Source organism: Leucoraja erinacea, chromosome 12 (assembly GCF_028641065.1).
Source record: "Leucoraja erinacea ecotype New England chromosome 12, Leri_hhj_1, whole genome shotgun sequence".
NCBI classification, from domain to species: Eukaryota; Metazoa; Chordata; class Chondrichthyes; order Rajiformes; family Rajidae; genus Leucoraja; species Leucoraja erinaceus.
The window spans coordinates 3,178,185-3,201,042 of record NC_073388.1 but is presented as its reverse complement, the minus strand read 5'-3'; the positions used below and the strand labels follow the sequence as shown (position 1 = coordinate 3,201,042).

The following is a 22,858-nucleotide window of genomic DNA, read 5'->3' as shown; positions in this document are numbered from 1 at the left end:
AAAATCCAGCGGCGACAAGAAAAATGTTGTGACACTTGAAAAAACACCGCGCATCATACGACATCACGCCGGGTCACGGCCGCCTCACGACGAATCACGCTGCATCACGAAAGCATCCAGAGAACCGCCCTCCACCGCCCTCTGAGGCAGAGAATTCCACAGACTCACATCTCTCTGTGTGAAAAAGTGTTTCCTTATCTCCGTTCTCAATGGCTTACCCCTTATTCTTAGTCCACGGTACATAGAAACATAGAAACATAGAAATTAGGTGTAGGAGTAGGCCATTCGGCCCTTCGAGCCTGCACCGCCATTCAATATGATCATGGCTGATCATCCAACTCAGTATCCCGTACCTGCCTTCTCTCCATACCCTCTGATCTCCTTAGCCACAAGGGCCACATCTAACTCCCTCTTAAATATAGCCAATGAACTGGCCTCGACTACCCTCTGCGGCAGAGAGTTCCAGAGATTCACCACTCTCTGTGTGAAAAAAGTTCTTCTCATCTCGGTACGTCACCCTTACGCAAGTCAAGGATAGCCTGTACATCCTTACTGCTGTCCCCATTTAACATGCGATTTTCCAGGTTGGCTGTAAAATATTGTGTCAATTGGGTCAAGAGTAAAGAATGGCTTGTGGACCTGTCCCACTTAGGTGACTTTTTAGGCAACTGCAGGAGACTAAATGGTCGCGGGTGGTTGCCGGGGAGTCGCCTTCATGGTCGTGAGGAGTTCCCGCATTCGGGGAACTAGTCGCGGCCTCATTATGAAAAATTAGCGGCGACCAGAATGAAGCCGCCATGGAGAGTAGCGAGAATTCTCGAGCCGTAGGTGGGTCGCCAGGAGGTCGAAGGTTCTCGTAGGTTCTCGTAGGTTGTAGCCGGTGCTGACCGGTGAATTTCATTGGCTCTTTGGGGAAAAAAAAAAACGTAAGCAGTAGTTTTCAGAACCAAGGATAACCGACCGGGAATGTTAAATGTCCGTCGAGCTTCACAGCCGTGTATCTCTGGCTTCTTAAATGGTGTTTCAAACCCATCTCCCTCCTTCTCCCCATCGCCCCCCTTCTCCCCATCCACCCCTTCCCCCCCCCCCATCCACCCCTCCCCCCCTCTGCCCCCTCCCCTCCCCCCTCTTTTAAAGAACTTACCGTACACTAACCAACCTACCTGTTCATCGCGGTGTGTGTCTGTATCACATTGGCTTTGCACCGTGTGAATTTCACTCAGACAGCGCTCCCCCCCACTTGCCCTGTCCCCCGCCTGCATAACAGGTTGATGAAGGAAGCGATGTGTGTGTGTGTGTGTGTGTGTGTGTGTGTGTGTGTGTGTGTGTGTGTGTGTGTGTGTGTGTGTGTGTGTGTGTGTGTGTGTGTGTGTGTGTGTGTGTGTGTGTGTGTGTGTGTGTGTGTGTGTGTGTGTGGGGTGTGTGTGTGTGTGTGTGTGTGGTGTGTGTGTGTGTGTGTGTGTGTGTGTGTGTGTGTGTGTGTGTGTGTGTGTGTGTGTGTGTGTGTGTGTGTGTGTGTGTGTGTGGGTGTGTGTGTTCCACTCTGACAGTCGCCGGCAGTCTGCTGAAAAATCGCCCAAGTGGGACAATTGTCATGTGTGCCAACACGAGAACAATGAATTTCACCCTTGCAGCAGCATAACAGGCCTGTAAACATAATATATAGAGATAATATATATAATACACAGACGTCATTAAATTAATAGTTGCAACAGTGTGCAAAAATAACCCAAAGGTCTTAGTGCAGCCCAAAATACCTTTAAACCCTACCCATTACTATGAAATAACACATTAAGTTGTTCGGAAGGAACTGCAGATGCTGGTTTAAACCGAAGATAGACACAAATGGCTGGAGTAACTCAGCGGGACAGGCAGCATCTTTGAAGAGAAGGAATGGGTGACGTTTCGGGTCGAGACCCTTCTTCAGACTGAGAGTCAGGAGAGAGGGAGACGCAGAGACAAGGAATGGTAAGGTGTGAAAATGAGAGATCAAAAGAGATGCAGTTGAAAGAAAATGTAGAATAGATCATTGGTAGCTAGGGGAAGGTGACATCGAAGCAAACGAGAGATAAAATGTAATCGGGGACGGAATAGTGGGAGAACTGGGAAGGGGGAGGGATGGAGAGAGGGAAAGCAAGGGTTACTTGTTGGCAATTTGTTTACAAATTGTTAACTTGTTTATCCCTTTCTTTCCTGTTCCCTTTTACCGAACGTGTTTGAAAACTCATCAAACCTTTGTTAGACTTTGCAGAGTTATTTCACCAGGGACTAGTCGCTGAAATTTGCCATGAGTAGTCTCGCACGATAGCTTTGATAAATTGATGTTTGGCTGAGCAAGCAGTAAACAGCTGAAGCAAGCAAGCAAGCTACGGTGGAATAAAGCACGCAGACAATTGATAATAACAGACTGGCCAGTTTAGTGATGCTCTTTTACACCAAAGATAGACACATGTTTGACTCGGCATTGAAATTCGACAAACATGTCAATGCCGTGGTAAAAGCTAGCCTCTTCCAGCTTCGGACGATAGCTAAAATAAAACAATTCCTCCAGTTTGATGACCTCGAAAAGATCATCCACACATGTATCTCCTCCCGTCTAGATTACTGCAACTCTCTTTACACTGGCATCAGCCAATCTTCCCTGTCCCACCTGCAACTGGTCCAAAACGCCGCAGCGACACTCCTGACGGGCTCCTGAAAAAGGGACCACATCACCCTGATCCTGGCCTCTCTCCACTGGCTCCCTGTGCGGTTCCGTATACATTTCAAGATCCTTCTTTATGTTTACAAAGCCCTTAATGTGCTTGCACCCACCTACATCAAAAGTCTTCTCACCCACCACACCACCTCCAGGTCCCTCAGATCGGCCGACTCGGGGTTGCTGAACATCCCGCGGTCTAGGCATAAGCTCAGGGGCGACCGCACCTTTGCGGTTGCAGCTCCTAGACTGTGGAACAGCATCCCCCTTCCCATCAGAACTGCCCCCTCCATCGACTCTTTTATGTCGAGACTTACAACTCAAGCCTTTCTTGACGTCCTCTGAGTGAGGGCTATATGTAGGTATTTATGTATGTACTTAATCTATGAACCAATGTTGTATAACGTTAGTACCTCCACCAATGTAAAGCACTTTGGTCAGCGAGAGTTGTTTTGTAAATGTGCTATAGAAATAAAAATGACTTGACTTGACTTGACAAAATAGTAGAATAACTCAGGCAGCATCTCCGGAGAAAAGGAACAGGTGACATTTTGGGTCAACACTTCTTAAGACTGAGAATCATGGCTGACATTTTGGGTTGAGGATCTTCAAACTCGGTCCGAAGAAGGGTCTCGACCTGAAACGTCACCTATTCCTTTTCTCCAGAGACGCTGCCTGACCCGCTGAGTTACTTCAACATTTTGTGCCCATGGACAGTTTAGTGACCACTTTAATGAAAGTGAGTCAATGAGCAGCTTGTTTCTTTTGCTGACCCTGAGGGAAAGATTGTTGCCTTCACACCAGGCTCTGTCATTCCTTTCTGTACACTGTCTCATCATTTATGATCTGGTGTCATCTACGAATGAGTAAATGGAGTCTGAGCAGAATTTGGCCACACAATCATGTGGGTATACGGTAGTGCGTAGTGTGCTGGAAATACATAACAGAAGAGACAGCATCTGTTGAAAGAGAAACTGATTTAATATTTCAGTTTGAAGATCCTCTGATCAGTGAGTGATGTTTACGGGCCTGTCCCACTTGGCGATTTTTTACACGACTGCCAGCGAGTGTCACAGTCATAGCAGGTCGCCGAAAAACCGTCATCCCGTCAGGAGAAGTCAAGCTACGCTCATTGGCATCAAAATTCGCCGAAAAATTTCCACCATGTTGAAAATTTAGCGGCGACCAGAAAGATGCTACGAGTTTTACGCGGCTGAGGAGACGACTCACGGCGACAACCGGCGAACACGTGGCGACAAACTAGTCGTGTGCAGTTGCCTAAAAAATCACCTAAGTGGGACAGGCCCATTTGTAACAGTGTTTGGTATCTAATAGTTTTCGATTTGTTCAGTTCTGTTTAGTTTATTATCACGTGTACTGAGGTACAGTGCAAAGCTTTTGTTGCGTGCTATCCAGTCAGCGGAAAGACATGATTACAATCGAGCCGTTCGCATCGTACAGATACAGGATAAAGGGCCTGTCCCACTTGGCCGTCATTCACGCCTCATTTACGCGTCATATGTAAAATAGGTCGACGCGACGTTGCGCGCAAATCACGCGTCATCATGCCGTCTGGTGCGCGTGACATCATTAGAATACCCTGTGGCACACAGCGACGCATGGTTACACACGGTGACGTAACCATGTGTCACCACGCGATACACGTGAGCTGTCAGGATGCCAGCGTGCGACGCCAATGCGTCAACGAGCGTGCGCGATATGTCACACAGGTGGTGCGCGAGGGTTTCGTGCAACACGAAATCCTGGAGCGCCGCGCGATACCGCGAGCAACTCCACACCCCTCCACGCCTCTCCATGCGCCTGTCCCGCGCTACCCACACGCTACCCGTGCGTCACAACGCGCCGACCACATTTTTGGAGGTCGCGCAAATGACGGCCAAGTGGGACAGGCCCTTTGGGAACATTTAGTGCAAGGTAAAGCCAGTAAAGTCCAATCAAAGGTCCGAGGGTCACCAATGAGGTAGATAGTAGATCAACACTGCTCTCTGGTTGTGGTAGGATGGTTCAGTTGCCTGATAACAACTGGGAAGAATTAGAAAAAGTCCCTGAATCTGGAGGTGTGCGTATTCACACTTCTGTTCCTATTGCCCGATGGGAGAGGGGAGAAGAGGGAGTGGCCGGGGTGCGACTGGTCCTTGATGATGCTGCTGGCCTTGCGGAGGCAGCGTGAGGTGTAGATGGAGTCAATGGAAGGGAGGTTGGTTTGTGTGATGATCTGGGCTGTGTCCACAATTCCCTCCAATATCTTGCGGATTTGTTCCTGAAGCATAAACAGTTTTTATCCTCCTGTCCATTGCAAGGTGGTGAATACATTTCAGTTTACAATTTCCAGGAGCTGTGCTTCAATGTATTTTTTTTAAATTACATTTCTTTTTCCAACAAAACAATTTCTGCTCTGCTTTCACGCACTGTGTTGGTCGCTCACTTCCTTGCCACCGTGTGCAGAATCATCTTGCGCAACGGGGCCCAGAAAGTGTTTGTGCAGCCATGTTTCAGTCATGTTTTGAGTCGTGTCCTTGGCCGCATCTGCAGAATCTCACACTGGCCGTGTCTCGTTCTTGGTCAAGCGTTGACTCATAACTCTGAATGTAACGTCGTTTCCCAGCAAAACAACCGGTTTTAGTTCCCTTTAATGGCTAGACACACACTTGGAGGTTGGAGCCAACGTGTACAAATGTTTCCTTTCACAATAATGTGGGCTGGTTTCCGTGGAGGACCACTGTTGTACGATGCAGTGAGTGGCGGAGTGTTCTGGTCTGAAGCTGTACCACACAGTGTGGGATGGCTGTCTATGACAACGTCTGATTTAGGGTGTAGTAATCATTTTAAATGGCTAGTGTTTGCAAGGGGTCAGTGCGGAGAGGGAGCTATATGTCCTGGTTCACAGATTACAGGGTAGGTGAGGCCCACAGTTCTGTCGCCGACTTGAAGAAAGCAGCCAAAAATAGATGCCTCCTCAGGGTGGGGTGGAGTTCCCCTTTTCTGATGACATTCAATCACAGACCAGGATGCTGTTGACCAATGGTCTTGACCCAAAACATCACGCATTCCTTCTCCTCCGAGATGCTGCCTGTCCCACTGAGTTACTCCAGCATTTTCGAAGAATTTACACAGTCCCACGGTACGAGTTAATTCCAACAGCTCTCCCGAGTTTGCCCTGATTCGAACTCGGAGATTTACGGTAATGGCCACTCGTCGGTACTCGGGGCTCTCGTGGACGTTTTACAACATGTTGAAAAATCTTCACGAGTCTTCCCGTGCTTACCTGCCATTAGCGAGTCTTCCCGAGTACCTGCCGTTAGCGTTACGAGCCGCTAAGAGACGTCCCCGAGCTCCGACGTACCCGCTACGTTCATTCTCCGTGCTTACCACAAGTTTTTTTAAACACGGGAGAGCTCTTGGAATGAACTTGTACCGTGGGACAGGGCTATTAGCATGCGGTATCTTTAAACGGAATCAAACACAGATCTGGAAGTTTCCATGGAAGGATGTATAAATCACAGTTGAACAACTTAGTTAGTTAGTTTGGTTTATTGTCACGTGTGCTGAGGTACAGTCAAAAGCTTTTGTTGCGTGCTAACCAGTCAGTGGGAAGACAACACATGATTACAATCGAGCCGTCCACAGTGTACAGATACACGATAAAGGGGATAACAAGATATTTTAGTGCAATATCTAAGTCCAGTAAAGTCTGATCACAGATAGTCCGAGGGTCACCAATGAGGTAGATAGTAGTTTAGGACTGTTCTCTGGTTGTGGTAGGATGATTCAGTTGCCTGATAACAGCTGGGAAGAAACTGTCCCTGAATCTGGAGATGTGCGTTTTCACACCTCTGTACCTTTTGCCCGATGGGAGAGGGGAGAAGAGGGAGTGGCTTTACAACTTATAACTATTTTGAAGGTAGACTAAACTGACTCTTTAGCACTGTATAAGAAAATACTGCAGATGCTGGTTTACTCCAAAGATAGACACAAAATGCTGGATAGTAACTCAGCAGGACAAGCAGCATCTCTGGGCCATTCGGCCCTTCGAGCCTGCACCGCCATTCAATATGATCATGGCTGATCATCCAACTCAGTATCCCGTACCTGCCTTCTCTCCATACCCCCTGATCCCTTTAGCCACAAGGGCCACATCTAACTCCCTCTTAAATATAGGCAATGAACTGGCCTCAACTACCTTCTGTGGCAGAGAATTCCACAGATTCACCACTCTCTGTGTGAAAAAAGTTTTCCTCATCTCGGTCCTAAAAGATTTCCCCCTTATCCTTAAACTATGACCCCTTGTTCTGGACTTCCCCAACATCGGGAACAATCTTCCTGCATCTAGCCTGTCCAACCCCTTAAGAATTTTGTACGTTTCTATAAGATCCCCCCTCAATCTTCTAAACTGTACGCAATACTCCAGGTGTGGTCTCACCAAGACCCTGTACAACTGCAATAGAACCTCCCTGCTCCTATACTGAAAATCGAGACCCTTCTTCAGGCTGAGAGTCAGGGGAGAGAGAGTCTAGAGATATGGAAGGGCGAGGTGTGAAATGCAGATAATGATAAGGAAACGTAGAATGGTAGAAAGATTCTTATGTTTGCATGTGTAGAAAGGAACTGCAGATGCTGGTTATATACCGAAGATAAGCACAAAGTGCTGGAGTAACTCAGCAGGTCAGGCAGCATCTATGGACCCTCATCGGGTCAGGCAGCATCTATGGAGCACATGGATAGTTGACGTTTCAGGGCAGGTACTTCATCAAACTCAGACATGGTTAGCAAACCAGGAAGACAAAGGCACAATTCATAAATTCAAATTTGACATTTTAATAATGCTAAATAGAAAATGAAGCTAAAAGGTCACGAACAATGTACATACATCATTTAAATATTGATTATATTTGAGATACATATCTGGGGGAATTATGATACAATAGTTATTTTAGCATGAGAAATCTCCATAATGATGGCTTAGGAAGTCGTTAGTAACTCACTTATGCCTCTTACTGCAAATACAACGTCCAGGATATTTTTCACACTGGGAATAATTCATGAGTATCAAACGTTAGAAATGTTCCCTCCATTTAATTTGCTAAACCCACAGGAGAGCGTTTGAAATGCTTTGGAAATCTAACATAAGTACACAGAGTTGTGGCAGGTCAGTCTGCATCTGCAAAGGGGGAGTCAGACCAAACATTGTACGTCAATGGAATGCCCTTTGTCAGAACAATAATACAGTGAACTCCTCACTGGGGGTTAGGGGGAGAAGGCAGGGGAACGGGGTTTGGAGGGAGAGATAGATCAGCCATGATTGAATGGCGGAGTAGACTTGATGGGCCGAATGGCCTAATCCTGCTCCCATCAGTTATAAACTATGAACATATCCTGTGAGTGTGTATATATTGTTTAAAGAGTGATAGAGTCATGCAGCACAAACTTGTCCATGCCGACCAAGGTACCCCATCCAAGTGAATCCATTCACTCGAGTTTGGCCCATATCCCTCTAAACCTGTCCTATCCACAAATGTCGAAATGTCTTATAAAAACTGCTATAGTACCAGTCTCAACTACCTCCACTGGCAGCTCGTTCTATATACCCACCACCTTAGGAGTCAAAATGTTGCCCCTCAGGTCCACATTAAATCTTGCCCCCCTCACCTTAATCCTATGTCCTCTTGTTTTTGATTCCCCTGGGTAAAAGACTGTGTGCATTTGCCCAATGTATTCCCCTTGTGGTTTTATGCTCCTCTATAGGATCACCTCTCCTCCTCCTGCGCTCCAAAGACTGAAGTTCTAGCCTGCCCAACCTCTCCTCCTAGCTCAGGCCCTCAAGAGGTGCTGCCTTCACAACGCCACAGACTCTGGTTCGATCCTGACCTCGATTGCTGTCTGTGTGGAGTTTGCACGTTCTCTCTGTGACCACGTGGGTTTCCTCCAGGTGCTCCAGTTTCCTCCCACATCCCAAAGACGTGCGGGTTTGTAGGTTAATTGCCCCAACTGTAAGTTGCCCCTCGTGAGCAGGGAGTGGATGAGAAAGTGGGATAACATAGAACCTGTAGTGTGAATGGGTGATGGATGGTCGACGTGGACTCGGTGGGCATAGGGCCTGTTTCCAAGATGAATCTTTCATCAGTCAATGACAACTTGAATACCCTGGCCGGCATTCGTGGGGTAGTCTGCTACAAGCCTCAACAATGAACAAAGTTTTGTTTATGAAGGAACTGCAGATGCTGGAAAATCGAAGGTAGACAAAAATGCTGGAGAAACTGAGCGAGTGAGGCAGCATCTATGGAGAAAAGGAAATAGGTGACGTTTCGGGTCGAGACCCTTCTTCAGACTAATGTGAGGGTGGGAAGAAGAAAGGAAGAGGAGGAGACAGTGGGCTGAGGGAGAGCTGGGCTGTGGACCGCTTCTTCCTTCCTTCTTCCTGCCCCCCCCTCCACCCTAGTGTACTTGAGTTTAGTTGAGAACATGCAAACTCCGCACAGACAGCACCCGTTAGTCGGGATTGGACCCGGGTCTCCGGCGCTGCATTCGCTGTAAGGCAGCAACTCTACCGCTGCACCTTGAGGTGATTGGATTTAAGTATTGTAATATCTGCTCTGATTTGATAGCATGCAAAACTACCCCTGGAGCAGTAATTGCCAAGAACATTTTTAATAAAACGATTTGAAATTAGCAAGAGGCTAATCTGTATCATTGCTAGTCCCTTTAAGTTAATACCAATGTGGCATAAACTAGCATTGGTATCAGAGGCTGGAATGCAAGGGCGGAAAGTAGTTTGTGAAAAGGAATGTGGAATGGTGTAATGTGGAATGTTATCTCATAAATAGATATTGAAGCTGAGTAAATCATTAACTGGAATTATAGATGAGAGTAGTGGGTGGCCCAGTGGCCCAGCAGTAGAGTTGCTGCCTCACAGCGCCAGAGACCTGGGTTCCATCCTGACGACGGGTGCTGTCTGCACGGAGTTTGCACGTTCTCCCCGTGACCTGCGTGGGTTTTCCCCGGGTGCTCCGGTTTCCTCCCACACTCTAAAGACGGACAAATTTGAAGGCTAATTGGCCCTAGTGCGTGTGGAATAGCGTTAATGCGTGGGGATCGCTGGTCGGTGTGGACTCGAGGGACCTAAGGGCCTGTTTCTGCGCTGTATCTCTAAACTAAACAATTCTGGAGAGAAAATAACAAAGGTTTGAGCAAGGTTAGCAGAAACCTGGGAATATCGTAAATCTCTATGAGGTGTTTAGACTGAAGGGTTGTTGATCAACTTGCCTGCATAGTGGAGGAGAGATTGAAGCATTTTATTGCTCATTTAGGCCGATAAGCTGCAAGATGAGCAGCAGTCTCTGGCCATATGGTGAGCATTTGATTAATATCCTTTTCCCTATTAAAGATTTTATTTTTAATCTAGCTCCGACTGCACAAAACGGAATGCAAACAGACTAATGTATCGAGGGTTGCAAATATAGCCGGATAATTAGCTGAATACATAATCACAGAAACTGTAAGTGCTGGACCTGGATACAAGGAACTGCAGACGCAGAATGCTGGAGTAACTCAGCGGGTCAGGCAGCATCACTGGACAACATGGTCCAGGTGGGCCGAAGGGCCTGTTTCCGTGCTGTGTCTTTCAAGCATTCGATCAAGACTTTGCCCAGAGCCACACAAGAGGGAGAAGCAGGCAATCGGCAGGCCTTTGGTTTGAAGGAAATCCAACCTGTCATTTAAATTCAAAGATTATTAGTGGAAAGTGACATACTCCAACATATCACCTCTCCATGTTCTCCAGACATACTGCCTGGCCTGCTGAGATACTCCAGCACTTGAATAATAATATTGTAGATGGTGCAGAGGGCAGGTTTTCCAGTGGGACACCTGGAAAGGAATTATGAAAAGCTCCCGACAAATTCCATAGTGAGGACAGAGTGCAAACAGGAAATTTTAGTTTAGTTTAAAGATAATCGCGCGGCAACAGGCCCTTCTGCCCATCAAGTCTGCACCGCCCAGCGATCCCAGCACACTAACACTATCCTACACACACCAAGGACAATTTACAATTTTACCAAGCCAATTAGCCGACAAACCTGTACATCTTTGGGATGTGGGAGGAAGCCAGAGCACTCGGGGGGGAAAACCCACACGGTCACAGGGAGAAGGTACAAACTCCGTACAGACAGCACCAGTAGTCAGGGTCAAACCTGGGTCACTGGCACTGTAAGGTAGCAACTCTAAATGAATAGCTGTGAGGAGTTCGGGAATTAAACATTCACACCTGCTTCTGCAGGACTCCCAAATGTCCCTACTGTTGCAGAGGTGAGTGTTAGTTGGAAAATATGGGACATTATATAGACCAGTTTTGTCAATGAAGATTGGGCACTTTTTCTAACATTTGAGATGGTTAATGGTGTGAATTCTGTGGAGAAAGCATGAGGGGCCGTAAAGAAATCAAGTGTCTTTTATTTTAAAAACACTTGTGCAATCTACATGATCCTTTGCGACCATGTTTTCGCTAACTCACGAGCAGTAACAACCACGCTAGTATTTAGCTTAGTTTTAGTTCGAGATACAGCGCAGAAAGAGGCCCTTCAGCCCACGGAGTCCGCCACGACCAGCGATCCCCGCACAGGTCACGGGGAGAAGACACAAACTCCATACAGACAAGCACCCGTGGTCAGGGTGGAACCTGGGTCTCTGGCGCTGTGAGGCAGCAACTCTACCGCTGCACCACCGTGCCCCCCTAATAACAGCTCAAACAGACTGCTGGCCAAGTGCTTGCAACAGGGTGATAATTCTCAACATGTGGACAGGTTATCGCTGGTTGCTCACAGTGCATGGTGATAGAGCTGCCAGATGCATGGGACTGCAGTGCTGAGAGTACATGCCACACCCGCAGCTGTACATGAGCTCCGCACAGCTTCATCCATTAGCTCTGGGACCAATGCACAGTTCTGAAGGTGGTTACAGTCCCATCAATTACTGCAGACTTTATCTTAGTTGGTTGTAAAACTGGCAGCTGCAGACCAGAGCCAGGGGATATTTGTCACTTATAGGAGGAAACCAAACTTATAGAGCTGCTACAAATAGAGAATACAGAAGTACTGCAATTATCTGTTCGAGCTTTCCAGTTTTCTGTGTGTGTTTGGGTTTAGTTTAGTTTAGTTTATTGTCACGTGTACCAAGGTAGAGTGTATTTTGTTTGTCGCGCGCTAACCAGTCAGCGGGAAGACAATACATGATTACAATCGAGCCATTGACAGTGTACAGATGCATGACAAGAGGAGAATGATTGGTACAAGGTAATGTCCGATCAAAGTTAGTCTGATAGCAGGTAGACACAAAATGCTGGAGTAACTCCGCGGGAGAAGCAGCATCTCTGGAGAGAAGGAATGTGTGACGTTTCGGGCCGAGACCCTTCTTCAGGACTGCTGTCTGCTTGCAGTAAGATGGTGTGCCTTTTCACGCTTCTATGCCTGTTGCCCAGTGGGAGAGGGGAGATGAGGGAGTGACCAGGGTGCGACTGGTCCTTGATGATGCTGCTGGCCTTGCCGAGGCAGCGTGAGGTGTAGATGGAGTCCATGGAAGGGAGGTTGGTTTGTGTGATGGTCTGGGCTGCGGTCTTGGATGGAGCTGTTCCCAAACTGGGCTGTGATGCATCCTAATAAACTACTTCCTTTGGTGCATCTGTAGAAGTTGGTGAGAGTTGTAGAGGATGTGCCAAACATTCCTCAACCGTCAAAGGCCGTAGAGGCTTTGGTGCTGTCTTGGTCATTGGATGGCCAGGAGAAGTTGAGTTTAGCGTAGAGATGAAGCATAGAAACAGGCCCACTGAGTCAGTGCCGACCATCCTTTGTTACCCAATTAACCTGCAAACCTGCACGTCTTTGGGCTGTGGGAGGAAACCGGAGCACCCGCAGTGGGAACGTGCAAACTCCGTACAAACAGCACCCATAGTGATGATCGAACCAGGGTCCCTGGTTCTGTACAGCAGCAACTCTACTGCTGTGCCACCATGAATAAGATCCAGGACATCACGATGCAACTGTTCGACTGTTGGTTAGGCCACATTTGCAGTCAATAGGCACTAGACAATAGACAATATGTGCAGGAGTAGGCCATTCGGCCCTTCGAACCAGCACCGCCATTCAATGTGATCATGGCTGATCATCCCCAATCAGTACCCCGTTCCTGCCTTCTCCTCATATCCCCTGACTACGCTATTTTTAAGAGCCCTATCTAGCTCTCTCTTGAAAGCATCCAGAGAACCGGCCTCCACCGCCCTCCACTGTCAGGCAGAGAATTCCACAGACTCACCACTCTCTGTGAGAAAAAGTGTTTCCTCGTCTCCGTTCTAAATGGCTTACTGCTTATTCTTAAACTGTGCCCCTGGTTCTGGACTCCCCCAACATCGGGAACATCGGGAGTATTGTGTGCAGTGCTGGGCTGTGGTACTCCATGCACTCCGGGGAGAGTGGCTGAAACTTGCTACTGGTGGAGGTAGATACGATAGTGGCATTGACGAGAGTCATGGAAAGGCACATGGGTACGCAGGCAATGATATGGATCACGTGCGTTGGTCTTGGCATAATTGCAACACAGACATTGTGGGCCAAAGGGCCTGTTCCTGTGCTGTACTGTTCTATGTTCTATATACAGAAGATGCTGGAAAGACTCAGCAGGTTGGGCAGCACCTGCGGAAAGAGAAACAGTTAATATTTCAGGTTCAGGGGCCCTTGGTGGGAATGATGCCCAGTGGCTGCCTCCCTTCCCCTCCCGCAGATGCTGCCTGACCTGCTGAGCATTTCCAGCCTTTTGTCTCTGTGTTTTCATGATTGCATAACTATGTTAGCATTACCGTCAAGACATTGCCGAAAATAGATCGTGTAGGTGTTGTGTGAGCTCTCTGCAGGAAAGAGTTACGACACAGAACGCAACTATCTGTGACCACGTGTTGCTCTGTCTCGTGGGCAACAGGGACAGAAGTTAAAACTGCACGCTGTTTTTTCTGCTGCAACTTCACCAGTGCCACCAAAATAACCATTTATAGCTGTAGTGGAATATGTTCTGATTGGGTGGCTGCGTGTAGAACTCACATCACACGGGCTATGGGCTGCGATGATGTTGCCTTGTGGTCGCCTGCCTGAACTGTTAAAGGAAGTCATTTTCTTTCGCTTAGTTTGTGCCTTTCGCTGCATTCACTGCTAAATTAAACTCGCCACTTTTTTCTCTGCTGCTTTCCTCCTGTGGCCCAGAGGACCCACTGCTGCAGTACCTGAGCGACGACAAGATTCTGATCATCCAAGAGGACCCTATGACCCAGAGAGACAGCAAGAGGGACACGGGCAGGAGGTCTCGCCGGAGAAAGAACCAGGGGAGTCCCAGCTACCCCATCAGCCCCTCTGTCCTCACGGCCCCAGTCAGGCTCGAGCCCAGCCCGCAAGACATCTTGAACTTCCCACTGCCTGAAAGCAACACTGTGCCTCTCTATCACGTAAGTTATAAAACTCTCTTTGTTTTATCTTCCACTTTGCTTCTCGTGCTCAGATTTAACCTGTGATGTATAAAGAGCAAAACGCATTAACCTCGCATTATCAAACCCAGTCGACGGTTCTTGCTGTAATTTATCTGTAATCTTCCAGGATAATAGTGTCGACTAGGATGGTTTAAAAAAGCACTTCAAGTGCGTGCGGAATGCCAATGGAAGTTATTTAGCACTCAAAAAGCAGACATTATTTCTATTAGTGGCAAATTTATGCTTTTGCTCCCTCTACTAGAAGTGCCCCAAAGGAAAAGATAGCACAGCCTTAACTTCCCTTTCTGCATAAAGTGTGTGTAAATCGTCTCATTGTCTCTTCCTCATAGAAATCAGTTAGCATTGTAAGGGTCATTGGCGTCGAGTGCATCTTAACTTGGGCGTTTAATAGTCCTTCAGTAATTTGGATGGCTGCTCTGTAGTCGAACTTGTTGCTTTTAACTTGTTGCGTTTGAGCTGTGAAGATGTATTCTGCGGCACTCATCTGGTTCATTCATGGCTTTCAACGTTTGTCAGAGTCTGCTGACGATGCAGTCAGAAATCCATGCTCTCCACAACATGGTGTTCATGTCGAAACAAGGAACTGCAGGCGGCTGGTTTACGAAAAAAAGACACAAAGTGCTGGAGTAACTCAGCGGGTCAGGAAAGCAGCACCTCTGGAGGAGATGGATAGGTGGCATTTGAGGTCAAGTTTGGTCTGAAGAAGGATCCTGAGCCAAAACGTCACCTATCCATGTTCTCCACAGATACTGCCTGACCCGCTGAGTTACTCCAGCACTCTGTGAAACGTCACTTATCCATGTTCTCCACAGATGCTGCCTGACCTGCTGAGTTACTCCAGCACTCTGTGTCTTCTTTTTTTCTGGTGTTCAATCAAATATTTACCAAAGAAGCCAATGACTAATATTTAACGTATCTCAGGATCAATAAATGCAGAGTTGTTGTCAGGACACAGAGTGCTGGAGTAACTCAGCGGGTCAGGCAGCATCTCTGGAGAACATGGATAAGTGACGTTTCACAGAGTGCTGGAGTAACTCAGCGGGTCAGGCAGCATCTATGGAGCTAAGGAAATAGGTAACGTTTCGGGCCGAAACCCGTAAGGGTTTCGGCCCAAAACGTTGCCTATTTCCAGAAGGATTTCGGCCCGAAAAGTTGCCTATTTCCTTAGCTACATAGATGCTGCTGCATCATAACTCAGCGGGTCAGACAGCATCTGTGGAGAACATGGATAGGTGACGTTTCACAGAGTGCTGGAGTAACTCAGCGGGTCAGGCAGCATCTGTGGAGAACATGGATAGGTGACGTTTCACAGAGTGCTGGAGTAACTCAGAGGGTCAGGCAGCATCTGTGGAGAACATGGATAGGTGACGTTTCACAGAGTGCTGGAGTAACTCAGCGGGTCAGGCAGCATCCGTGGAGAACATGGATAAGTGACGTTTCACAGAGTGCTGGAGTAACTCAGCGGGTCAGGCAGCATCTGTGGAGAACATGGATAGGTGACGTTTCACAGAGTGCTGGAGTAATGCCCCTGTCCAACTTAGGAAACCTGAACGGAAACCTCTGGAGACTTTGCGCCCCACCCAAGGTTTCCATGCGGTTCCCGGAGGTTGCAGGTGGTTGCCGGAGGTTGCAGGTAGTGGAAGCAGTTAGGGAGACTGACAAAAACCTCCAGGAACCGCACGGAAACCTTGGGTGGGGCGCAAAGTCTCCAGAGGTTTCCGTTCAGGTTTCCTAAGTGAGAGAGGGGCATAACTCAGCGGGTCAGGCAGCATCTGTGGAGAACATGGACAGGTGACGTTTCGGGTCGAGTCCTTTCTGAGCCTTTGTGTTTCTGCAGGATTGTTGTAGTTCATCAAGAGCTTCTTTGAGAGCAGAGAATGTTTATCGAGCAAGCTGAGCAAGGTTAGCTCGGCATTCTGATTGTGAAGAACACATGTTCACATAAATGTTCCCTGACTGTTGGGTACTAATTGATTTTAAATGATTCAAGTCAAGCGGGATCAATATCACAACTGCATTCCGTTGTGCCTAATTTATTCTGAAGGAGTTCGGAGAAAGAAAAGTAAACAAGATGGAACAGCATGGAAATAGAAGCAGTGAAATGTACTGTAGATCAGGCCAGGGCATGCTGGAGCCCGAGACATGATCTCAGCATCCTGGAGAGAGATTGGAGATGTCACAATTTATATACAGTACTTCTATAAAAAGCTTGTGAGTTTGTTGCTGTCACTGGCAGTTGATGTGGTGCTTCACCTCTGCTGGCTTGCTGTCACTTCTGGTCTATTTCCACTCGTCTCCTGGCCGATTGAACTGACTGAATGACACAGGCCCTCAGACCCACCGGATCCACGCCAACCATCGGTTCACGCCAGTTCCCCGCGACCCCGCTTTCTCACCCACTCTCCCGGCACTCAAAGGGCAATTTTACACAGGGCCGATTAACCTGCAAACCGGCACGCCCTTGGAATGTGGGAAGAAACCGGGAAAAAAAACCCACGCCGTCACAGGACGAACGTGCAAACTCCACAAAGGCAGCACCTGAGGTCAGGATCAAACCCGGTTCCCTGGCTGCAGCTGCACCACTGTGCTGCCCTATTTCAGTTTCAGTTTAGTTTATTGTCACGTGTACCGAGGTACAGTGAAAAGCTTTTGTTGCGTGCTAACCAGTCAGCAGAAAGACAATGCGTGATTACAATCGAACCATTTACAGTGTATACAGTAGATGCATGATAAGGGAATAACGTTTAAAGCCAGTAAAGCTCGATCAAGGATAGTCCGCGGGTCACCAACGAGGTAGATAGTAGTTCAGCACCGCTCTCTGGTTGTGGTTGGATGGATGATTCAGATTTATTTAGTATTTTTCCAGGACAATCACTTATCTCGCTGCTATGCAGCTGTTTAATTTAATGTTCAATATTTTTCTCCCAAGCACCAGCTATTGCTCAGTGATATTTTTGGAATCACGCCACTTGGGGGTTAGCTGCTTCCACGCCAGTGACTACATTGGCTTCTGGACTCACTCAGACATGCTGAAGTCATGCAGGTTGATGTATCGATTCATTGGGGAAGAGAGCTCTTCCATGAAGGATGGTGGCAGCAAATTGAAAGCTGATCGAATTAGTGCTCACCGCTGTCTGCTCTCACAGCTGTGTTGTTTTATTTTCGTGTGTCCGTTCGATTAACTCTAGAAATGAAAGTAGAATCTGCTTCCAGCATCCGTGTACATCCCTACCCCATCTCTACAGCTTATTCATTCCAAATCATAACACGTTGTTCATCAGTTCATAAATGATAGGAGCAGAATTAGGCCATTCGGCCCATCAAATCATGGCTGATCTATCTCTCCCTCCTAACCCCATTCTCCTGCCTTCTCCCCATAACGCCTGACACCCGCACTAATCAAGAATCTATCTATCGCTGCCTTAAAAATATCCGTTGACTGCCTCCAGTCTTCTGTGGCAAAGAATTCCACGGATTCACCACCCTCTGACTAAAGAAATTCCTCCTCATCTCCTTTTATTCTGAGGTTATGACCTCTGGTCCTAGACTCTCCCACTAGTGGAAACATCCTCTCCACATCCACTCGTAAAGCCATAAGGTCATAAGGAATAGGGGTAGTATCAGGCCATTTGGCCCATCAAGTCTACTCCACCATTCAATGCTGACCTATCTCTCCCTCCTAGCCCCATTCTCCTGCCTTCTCCCCATAACCACTGACACCCGTACTAATCAAATCTGTCTCTGCCTTAAAAAATATCCACTGACTTGGCCCCCACAGCCTTCTGTGGCAATGAATTCCACAAATTCACCACTCTACCCAGGCCTGCCACTGTCGGGTAGGTTTCAATGAGGTACTCCCCCTCATCCCCCTAAACTCCAGCGAGTGCAGGCCCAGTGCCGTCAAATGCTCATCATGTTATCATGTGTTATCATGTGTGCCCCTTTGCTTTGTGAAGTCAATCACAATCTTGTCTTGCTGATGTTGAGAGTAAGGTTGCTGTCTTGGCATCAGGTAGCGAGGTTCTCAATCACCTTCCTGCACTATGTTTCGTCATTATTGATATCTGTCCCACAATGGTGGTGTCGTCCGCGAATTTGCAAATTGAGTTGTATTTGTACAAGTCTGCATAGTCGTGGGTGTATGAGCAGTAACGAAGGGGGCTGAGAACCCATACTTGCGAGCGCCAGCGTTGTGGAGTATCATGGAGGACGATTTGTCCCCTCTCCTCACTGATTGGGGTCTGTTGGTCGGGAAGTCAAGGATCCAGGTGAGTGCTGACCCCACGTCCCGTGAGATTGGCAATGAGCTTGGATGGTGTTGAAACCAGAGCTGTAGTCTATGAATAGAAGCCAAGCGTGGGGATCAATGGCAACTTTGAATAATCAATACACAACTTGACTGAAGGTATACGGAGAGGACGGGCAGGCTAGGGCTTTATTCCGTGGAGCACTGGAAGCTGAGTGGTGGGAGTGAAGGAAAGAAGCTGCCTATCAGATAAGGAGGAATCCTGCCCCTAACCACCACCAGGAAAATGATCCACTAACTCTTGGATCAATAGAGAAGTCACGACAGTTGAAACTGACAAGGTCCAGAAGGTAAAGAAGAGTCTCGACCCAAAACGTCACCTGTGCGTGTTCTCCAGAGATACTGTTAGGCCGTTGAGTTATGCCCCTGTCCCACTTAGGCGATTTTTTTAGGCGACTACAAGCGACTAGGCTGCCGCCACATGGTCACCGGGGTGTCGCCTGTACAGCCGTGAGTCGTCTCCTCAGTCACCCAAAGAATCGTAGCGTTTTTCTGGTCACCGCTGGATTTTGAAATCGGCGACAGTCGCCTTGTGGTAGATTGTCGCCAGGTGACGTTGGTTATATCGCCAGATGAATTCCATTGGCGACTACCTACGTCAACCCACGTCGACCAGCGACAGGTACCGGCGACTGAATGGTCTTCAGTTGTTGCCGACAGGGTCGTTGCTTGTCGTAGCTTGTCACGGGTGGACGTAGGTTGGCGTAGGTGTGGTCGTAGGCGGACGATCTAATGGGTCGCCGGCTGTCGGTAGCTTGCCGTAGCTTGCCGTAGCTTGACGTAGACTAGGAGGTAGGTTGTCTTAGACATTGTCGTAGCTGGGGGGGGGGGGGGGGGGGGGGGGGGGGGCAGTCGCCGCCGTTTTTTTCGGCAACCGAAAGTCGACAGTCGCCAAAATATTCGTCTAAGTGGGACAGGCCCGTTACTCCAGCACTTTGTGTCCTTTTTGGATGAATGTGTCAGCAGCTAGCAAATGTACAGTGTCATCCTAATCAAATGATTCACACCCATGGAGTGTATTCAGCAGTGCAATTCACACCTCCCAGCGGTTCCAACGTGCTGAGCATCAGTTTAGGAAATCTGCAGCCTGGATGTGTTAACATGCTGAAACAGGACTCGGTGCTTTAGTTATTACTAACAACCCGCAAGCAATGCTCGGGATAAGTGCGTTATTCTGTCAGTGCGGGAATCCTTTGGAAATCAGGGAAGTTTCAACCAAAGCCGCCAACATAACCAAGGACCAGTCTCAGCCCCGGCCACTCCCTCTTCTCCCCTCTCCCATCAGGCAAGAGGCACACAAGTGTGAAAACGAACACACACCTCCACATTCAGGGACAGTTTATTCCCAGCTGTTATCAGGCAACCTCTATCAATAGCTAGAGAGCGGTCCTGATGCCCCATCTATCTATCTACAATATTGGGCTGCCTTTACTGGAGTTTATTTTGTACTATACATCATTCTCTTTATTCTGTATCTGTACACTGTGGATGACTTGACTGTAAACCACAGACTGGTTAGCACGCAACAAAAAGCGTTTTCGCTGTACCTCAGTGCACGCTGCGGATTTTGTAACCGGAGAGAATGCACATTGTGGATATTCTCACTTTCAGCGGGGGAAAAAGAGACAAGAAGTTTCCCCCCGAGGGTTGAAACAGAACTGCGAGGATGCTAGCGTGCGTTGGTCCACGGCTGCCGTTGGGACGCTGCTGAGGAACCTTCTGCAATATTGTTGAGCGTTTGCATCTGTGACATCGAAGAAACGGGGAGCATAGTCCCAAGAAGGATGGTGCCTGCAACTTGAGGTGACTTCTGTTGCCCGTGACCTTCTTGGTGCCGATGCTGGCAAAATAGACCACGAGGGTTAATTCCAGTTCAATCTGAATGCAACACAGAATCACGGCACAGACAAGATGGCGGCACGGTGGCGCAGCGGTAGAGTTGCTGCCTCACAGCGCCAGACACCCGTGTTCGATCACGACTACGGGCGCTGTCTGTACATAATTTGTACGTTCTCCCTGAGACCGCATAGGGTGCTCCGGTTTCCTCCCACATTCCAAAACCGTACAGGTTAGTAGGTTAATTGGCTTTGGTAGAAGTGTAAAGTGTCCCTAGTGTAGGATAGTGTTAGTGTAGACTGGTGCACGCTCAAAGGGCCGAATGGCCTACTCCTGCACCTATTTTCTATGTTTCTATGTACGGGGTGATTGCTGGTCGGCACGGGCTCGGTGGGCCGAATGGTCTGTTTACACACTATTTCTCTAAAGTCTTGAGAAGGAGAGAAACAGCATAGAAATAGGTGCTTTGATGTTGCCAGAACCCAAGGACCTGAACGGCAGGGAGAGGTTGGGAGGCCAAGACTTTACTCCTTGGAACACAAGAGGCTGAGGGGTGATCTTGCAGAGGTGTATGAATCATGTGGGGAATAAATAAGGTGAATGAGTCTTGTACCCTGAGTAGGGCGAGCAAGAACTAGAGGACATGGTTTGTAGATGCGACAGGAAAGGTTTAATAGGAACCTGAGGGTTGTCGGAATTGACCGAATGGCCTCGTTCTGTGTTGCAAAGATAAGTTTAAGAACATGGTGGGCTGATGATGGGTACATGGAGATTCAAATGTGCAACGTGGCACAGCTGGTAGAGCTGCCGCCTCACAGCACCAGAGACATGGGTTTGATCCTGACCCCGCCTGCTGTCTACGTGGAGTTTGCACGTCCTTCTTGTGACTGCGTGGGTTTTCTCCGGATGCTCCGGTTTCCTCTCACATCCCAAAAGTCGTGCGGGCTTGTTGGTTGATTGGCCCTGTGTGCAGGGAGTGGATGGGATAACATAGAACCAGTGCGAAGAGGTGATCGCTGGCAGGCCTGGACTCGATGGGCCGAAGGGCTTGTTTCCATCTTTCAAGTTTCAAAAACATAGAGAGGAGGAGTGAAACGTTTCAGTGGGTAGAATGGGTACAATGAGTAGACCATGAGGTTTAGACTCTGCGACATTATGACTCAAATGTCTCATAAGCACTGGCATTGTTCCCACCTCAACTACATATAACCATATAACCATATAACAATTACAGCACGGAAACAGGCCATCTCGACCCTTCTAGTCCATGCCGAACACATAATCTCCCCTAGTCCCATATACTGCGCTCAGACCATAACCCTCCATTCCCTTCCCGTCCATATAACTATCCAATTTATTTTTAAATGATAAAAACGAACCTGCCTCCACCACCTTCATTGGAAGCTCATTCCACACAGCCACCACTCTCTGAGTAAAGAAGTTCCCCCTCATGTTACCCCTAAACTTCAGTCCCTTAATTCTCAAGTCATGTCCCCTTGTTTGAATCTTCCCTACTCTCAGTGGGAAAAGCTTATCCACGTCAACTCTGTCTACCCCTCTCATCATTTTAAAAATCTCTATCAAGTCCCCCCTTAACCTTCTGTGCTCCAAAGAATAAAGCCCTAACTTGTTCAACCTTTCTCTGTAACTTAGTTGCTGAAACCCAGGCAACATTCTAGTAAATCTCCTCTGTACTTTCTCTATTTTGTTGATCCTCTGCTAAATCAAAAAGTGCTGGTAAGACAAAAACTCAGCGGGTCAGGCAGCATCTCTGGAGAACATGGACAGGTGACTGTTCGGATTCGGCTCCCTTCAGACCTGCCTGACCTGCAGAGTCACCCCGCGCGCTTATGCCCCTGTCCCACTTAGGAAACCTGAACGGAAACCTCTGGAGACTTCGGGCCCCACCCAAGGTTTCCGTGCGGTTCCCGGAGGTTTTTGTCAGTCTCCCTAATGGTCGAAAGTGGTTAGACCTCTTTTTCATCCAGTTTTATTCCATCAGGGAGGTCTCACCTTCCACTGCCTGCAACCTCCGGCAACCACCTGCAACCTCCGGCAACCACCTGCAACCTCCGGCAACCACCTGCAACCCGGCAACCACCTGCAACCTCCGGCAACCACCTGCAACCTCCGGCAACCACCTGCAACCTCCGGCAACCACCTTCAACTAGCATCGCAACCGGCTACAACTAAAAAATCACCGAATTTTAAAACGGCAACCTATTTTTAGTCGCGGCCGGTTTTGAATTTTTTTAAATAATCGCCGGAACATAGTAGAAGCGGACCATTAGGGAGACTGACAAAAACCTCAGGGAACCGCACGGAAACCTTGGGTGGGGCGCAAAGTCTCCAGTGGTTTCCGTTCAGGTTTCCTAAGTGGGACGGGGGCATAAGTGTCCTGTTTTGTAAACCAGCATTTCCGAGCAGTTCCTGGTACAGTATTAACATCACCTTGGCATCTCAGTCCATGTGCCCGCCA

The 22,858-nt window shown here is 48.2% G+C and overlaps 1 protein-coding gene across 1 annotated transcript in view; it reads left to right on the top strand.

Moving 5' to 3' along the window:
- The window catches only part of si:ch211-26b3.4 (connector enhancer of kinase suppressor of ras 2), a 370,819-nt gene that overhangs the window by 238,141 nt on the left and 109,820 nt on the right, over nt 1–22,858 (top strand). Inside the window, exon 12 of the mRNA XM_055643472.1 lies at nt 13,957–14,195. Within this exon, the coding sequence (XP_055499447.1) occupies nt 13,957–14,195 (239 nt within the window). The remainder of the gene's footprint in view (nt 1–13,956; nt 14,196–22,858) is intronic.